General features: G+C 40.9%; 1 protein-coding gene across 3 annotated transcripts in view; it reads right to left on the minus strand.

The window, feature by feature from the left end:
- limk1a (LIM domain kinase 1a) overlaps window positions 1-6,457 on the minus strand; it is a 49,675-nt gene that overhangs the window by 13,162 nt on the left and 30,056 nt on the right. The window contains exon 1 of one of the 3 annotated variants that reach the window (XM_035680648.1): window positions 3,904-4,144. The exons of the other annotated variants lie outside the window; for them this stretch is intronic. Within the exon in view, the coding sequence (XP_035536541.1) occupies window positions 3,904-3,966 (63 nt within the window). The 5' untranslated portion in view covers window positions 3,967-4,144. Of the gene's footprint in view, window positions 1-3,903; window positions 4,145-6,457 lie in introns of those variants that run through there. 3 annotated transcript variants of the gene reach the window in all.

Raw genomic sequence — 6,457 nt, forward strand, 5'->3', positions numbered from 1 at the left:
AAATCATGATTTGTAGCATCAGATGTGTTTGTGGATAGCTGTGAATTGTCTCTCTTTGTGTGTTTGTGTTTGTGTGTGTGTTTGTGTGTCACCTAGGCGCAGCCCTACAAATGGGGAAGACAGGAAGAGAGGACAGCTGGACGGAGATGAAAAGGGTGTGGGGCTCTGCACAACCTGACACTGTGGCTGCCATTTGCTTGTCATGCAGGCATGACACACACACATACACACCAACAAACACACACACAGGCACACACCCCCTCCCTAGAACCACATTTGAGAGGCAACAACTGCTGCCCTCACATTTAGGATATACTTCCTCTCTAAAGTGTGGAAATAAATTACAAAATAAATCATCACTCTTTGTGATATCAGGCCATGTGACTGCTTGACCAACGGTTTCCAAAAGACAGATTCAAGAAACATCACATGCATTAACACACCACCGGTTCCACTTTTTATATCTTCACTCAACACAGAAGCTGTGTGTCAGCTTCGGAGAATGCATTTCATGAACTGCGTGTTAGCTCATGGTGTGTGTGACTGCCTGTTAGCTGGTCATGTAGCCTCGCGGCCTCTTCTAGTGATAACACACCGAACCGTGTGCATGCCTCCCTGGGGGATGGGTGAGCAGGGTTGACAGGGTTCAGTCGCCATGTGTAATCACATAGTTACCTTGACTTCAGAAACAGTATATTATGGGATAACTGACAGAAATGTAGATGCAGTACATGTAGTGTACTAATGTAGTAAAAAAAAGAGACATTTTGTTTTTGTAGCTTGCGTTATTAAGTTTTTTTACATTAAGTTAACAAAAACCGAAATCTTGGCAATACAAAGTCTACTATTCCAATATGTCTGACTATTTAGTTCAATCAGGTAAATTTACCCTCCAGGACCATATTGATGGGTTGCATCAGCTATTCGTAATTCCATTTCTAAGTTTGTTTCCTTCCAAAGTCCTTAGTAACTCGACAATTTCTTATTATTGATTTACTAAACTTGGTTGAACCATTAAAACTGAATAAAGACTTTTACAATGTTTGCTAGGAAACTTCTGTAGCACTATTCAATCAAAAATACTCAACTGCAGGTATTACTTTGGTTAATTTATGCATACATGTGTATTTTAGAGTTAGATGGTTCATTAGATTCGATTCTTCTTGTAACACCTCAGAGGTTCCCGACAACCAGGTTAGGAAGCCCTGTCTTCGTCTTTTATTTGGAGAGTGAGAACACTGACGGCGGTCACTCCTCAAGCACTGGAGTATGATTTATCCATAGACTTTGGACTGATTTAAAGGTTATATATATGAGATTTAGAACATTAATATAGCAGATTATGGCGTCCCACTTGCTCCGGCTGTGTTGCTATCGCAGCCTCTCTCTGGTTGTACACAGTCCGTCTGCTCAGTGTGCAGCTGAGTAACTGCTGTTCTGCTCACCTGTGTATTTATTCAGACCAAAGAAGAGTTGGTGACTGTTGAAACAGTGGAAAGACTAAGTTTTGTTTTTTTGTTTCTGTCGACTTTGAATGAAGTTATGATGTTACAATGATACGCGAGATAAAATTATTGTTTGTGTTTATGGAGTCCGGCGAGAAATAGCGACATTACATCTGTTGTTAGATAAACAAAAGGTCTATCTCTATCGGGATCCTTTCCTTAAGGTTTTCAGACACTTCACAGTCTGAGCCTGTCAGTGGTAAAAAGTGTGGACGTACTTTGACGGACACATTTGTCCACAAGGATTAATGTTATCTTAAGTTGCGGCCATTGCAGCCCTTTTCATAAATATTTTCACATCTATCACAGTGAATTAAAGCTTTATTTCAATCATGTGATTGTTGGCAACATTGTGGAAAGGCTAAAGAAGGCAAGTGAATTTCGTATGAATATATAACCTTTAAGTGGCGCTGACTAACTACATTGCTCGATGCAAACATACTCAAGCTGTCAAGGAGCGACCTGAGCCACCGTTGCTGGACACAGAGAAAAAAACAACAGGCGACGGTCAGCCACACTGTCGGCTTACCGTGTCAGGGCCCTTAAGCTTTATTTTGTTTTTAATGATTTATATGTGTGACCTTAAGTTGGCTGTGGAATGTAAACACACCCTTTTAAGCAATTTGGAGGAATTTATGACGGTCTAATGCTCTCAGTGACACTAAACAGCTCAGAAACATGTTGGTAGTAAGTCAAGGATTCCTGACAACTCCTTCAGGGCGTCAGTCACCCATGCTTTTCCTGAGCTGAGGTCAGGGTAATCACCGCTCTGGACATTATAACTATTGTGCACCTAATGATTACTTAGATTAAAGTTAAGAAACTATGCCACTCATAAACTGCCAGATGACTCAAAAGTAAAGGTAAATCATTTCTTTAGTTGCTCTTTTTATTTGTCATGTTTCAAAATCAATCATTTAGTTCCCATCAGGCCAGCATATTAACATTTACCAATTTCCTCACACCATTTCAACCCTGTTGATTATATTTAACGGGAAGTAACATGGAAACTGTAATGAAAGTGGGAAATATTGCATAGGAGAAATACACTAAGCTTTTTAATATTTTTACAAACCATTAAACTACTAAACGGACTCTTGCTGGACATCCGTCATTTTGAGTACATGTGTGTTTGTGCATGCATTTATATGCAAGAGGACCTTATCAGGAACTTCTACATGCCTTCTGGTCCCTTAACCATCCCAAGTCGCATATAAATACCAGTTGGATGCTCTGACTTCACTCTGCTCTGGCTTAATGTAGAAAGATGATCTCATAACAACAGTGCTGCTTCTGAATGGCCTCACACATAAATTATGGGAGATCTGGCTCTGCTTCAGCTCACGTTTGATGTAATGAACTTTACTCCAAAGCCTCCTCCATTGGCTAAACACTAAAAAACACAGTCCATATGTGACTGAGCTCCCAGTATCAACAAATACCTTCAGAATTGTTTAAAAAATTACCTCATGCCTATGTTGTAAAGAAATAGTAAAAACAACACGTGCCTTAAATACCTGATAGTCCCCACAGAGAGAGCTAGAGCTGCGCCAGACCACAAAAATGTGTCAAAGGGAATTCCTAAATTGCGAATGACTGATAAAAACACAATATGTGATCAAGATGTTTAACACGGCTGCAATCAAGGCTATGGGAGTAGAAATAAAGTTAAAGGAAGACATGATCCTGATTCCCTTTTCGAGCTTTGTACAGTAGACATCATTTAGGCAAATACAATTAGACTGAAAGCCTGAGATAGCAGACAGTGGGCCACATTGATGCCCTCTGAATGGAAACCCCCCTTCAGCTACAAACAGTACAGTACCACAGTATACACAGGCCTCTGCTTTGGACACGCTGTTAATGTATTCAGCCTCTTCCCTCTTCACTGTAAGTCTCACATCCACAGTGGTTTACAGTGTGGCCTGCATGTAGGTGGTAAATAAAAATAACACGGCGCAGTGACACAGTTATTAAACCTGACAACATTTGTCCATCTCTGAATGTGCGCTCACATGCACTCGCACACTTTGAATCATACTTTTATCAGAGGAAGAATGCTCTCTAAAAATAGCATGCATGCTTTGGCTCATCAGTTTTTCATGACAAAAAAAAGAAGAAAAAACTAGAGCGCTGTACAGAAAAAAATGAGAACAGATCTGTAATTACTAGGCAATACACTGACCCAATTTAAAAGGATGCACAAAACACAGCTGCGTACAGTGTCATGCTTTAGCTTCAGTTGTAAAATTAAAAAGACAGAAAAGAGTCTCTACAACCGGCAAACCATCTCAACCAGCCACTTGAGACAGTCTGCTTCCCTGCCTACTCGCCGGCTACATGTACATCACCCATTAGACACCCAGTAACCCAGAGTAGCAGCAGCGAACAGCCTCACCTTCTTATCTCTTTTCCACAGCCTGAGACAGCAAAAGCTCCAGAAAAACAAGTCTCCCACCATGTCAGCAAAAGCTGGCGTCTCTCCTCGCTGTTCTAGTTCATTCTACTGAGGCAGGCGATTCCCCCACTGTCACAACAAAACACTGGCAGCGGCCAAAACCGGCCAGAGAGACAGAGCAGCAAGGGGAGGGAGGAGAGAGAGGGAGCAGCCCACGCCTTTGCAGCTGAGCTCATCTCTGAATCAATGTCACTCCTCCCGGCTCTGCCCCCTCCCACCCGGCCTTCCTCTTCTCTCTCACTTTTGCTATGACCTCATCGTTTCCTGTTTGGCCCCCGCCCCCCTCTTGCACATGCGCCAACCGGCTGCTTCAACCGCACACACACCCCTCCACCCCGACCCCCTGCTGTCTTCTGTGAATTCCTCGCTCCTCCTCCTCCTCTCTCATGCTACCCCCATTCCTGCAAACACGTTTCACTTCGAAACTAGTGAAAATCTAGCAGAGTGACGGTTTATGTTGTATAGATGGTGAAATAAAATAGTTCTGTACACTGTAAAAAACGTACAAAATAGTGTATATGCCTTCATTCACATAATCACTATAACGTTCTTCAAAAGGATTATCTTCATTATCTATTAGTATGTTGATTATCTTTGCCATTTACTGATTAATTCTTAGGTGTCTCCCCAGAGTCCATAGTGATGTCATCTGCTCATTTTGACCACATAATAATCAAATATTCACCTTATAATGATAAGGAACCCGTGAAAAACAGCAAATCTTTGAGTCTGAGAGGACGAAACCAAGAAATGTATGACACTTGATTAATAATGATGAGATAATTTGTGAAATTATTTGAGCTAGATACAAACTGTTATGATCATAAACTAAAGTTCTTTCTCATTTTAACTTCTTATAAAACACTTAGGAACACAGGGTGCATATGTCACTTATATTTTCTTAAAACTGCTAAGCTGACCAACTAAAGTTTGATATGTTGTAGAACGCTTAATTAAAGCCCAAACAAGAAACATTAATTTTTTGTTGATTCAGGCAGCCAAACAGGACAGAAGCGGTAGTGTTTCTACCGCCTTGTATCATTGATAAGGGAATCCAACCGAATCTGACCCGGCAGACATATAGAATAGACTAGAATAACTATATAGACATAGCCAGTCTTCTCACTGATGGTCTTGTTTGTTTATATAAGTCATATAGAGGCATCAGTATTATATCATGTTTCATAACCAATCAAAAACACCTTGTAATATTTAAATAAACAGTCAATAGATTAACCGACAAATAAGTTCAACATCTTGTCCCACAGTTATCAGACGACGACCTGCAAGATTTCACCAGATGAAAGAGAAATCTAAGAAAATACCAAAACATGTCCCCTTTCAACAGAGGCACAGTCCTCAGTCACATGTCTATCTTGGTTTATCTTTACTGTTGCATCACTCTTTCCTACAACCCCCTGTTTCTTCTCTCTAGCTCACATTGTTCATGTCTCTATCAGGTCCTGCATGCCAACTGTCAATCCATCCCCTCGCTACAAGCCAGAGCTGGAGGCCCATCTGAGTGGGCAGATATTAATAGACAGCCAGACGCCCTCTCGTCACTGCCTGTCGGTTCTTGTGTTAAAGCAGGAGAGACAGACTGCAGAGAAAGCCACACTGTCGGCAACATTCAGGATAAAGGTCAACAAACAGGACATACAACAACAGAGTTTAAGTTCAGTTTGAATGATCAGATTGTGTACAAAGTGTACTCTATGGTAACTTTAATGCTAATTACACCACTTCTAGACATCATCTGCTTGATGTTAAGTAATTTCCTGCACTTCCCAGTTCATGTAAAGGTTAAAGAGTGGAGTTTTGTCTTGTATCACAAAAATGAGAATAAGCTTCAATTCGGCCTTTTTGCCTTGCCTGTGTAATTGATGGCAATGGTGAAAAAATAGCAAGTCTGAAAATACTTTTCTGTGTGAGTCTGTCTCCAGGCAGCTGATAATTTATCTCCCATCACCACTAATTCTTGTTAAAATCATTCAATCCTTCCGGGAGGTTTTACTGCCACAGCCATACTTGGTCCGACATGACCAGTATCTTATGGAGGCTGATCTTCGCCAACTTTAGGTGGATATTTCTGTAAAATAAGCTGAGTCATTATGTTGACTTAATGACTCTTCTCTACTGTTGCTATAGTAACAGTATAAACTCATTTTAAACTGCAATAACTGATTTTTTGGTTAGTTGTCAGCAGCAGAAACAAGCTGTTGTACACAACAACACTTTCATTAGACACATTCAGCAGATACGGAGCAACATTTGCATTCATAAGGACTCGCGTTTCTGGCCACATGTCCTTACCACAGTGAACCGGGTTTGATTCCACCCTGTGGTCTTTTGCTGCTGTCATCCCCCTCTCTCTCCCCACACTTTCCTGTCCCTCTTCAGCTGTCACTAACAAAAAATTATCTTTAAAAGTCTATCAAAGTCGCTTTAACATGATCCTGTAATTGTACCTTTTGGCCAGCAAAAGTAACACATG

Source organism: Morone saxatilis, unplaced genomic scaffold (assembly GCF_004916995.1).
Source record: "Morone saxatilis isolate NCDOM2014 unplaced genomic scaffold, NCSU_SB_2.0 Contig8, whole genome shotgun sequence".
Taxonomy (NCBI): domain Eukaryota; kingdom Metazoa; phylum Chordata; class Actinopteri; family Moronidae; genus Morone; species Morone saxatilis.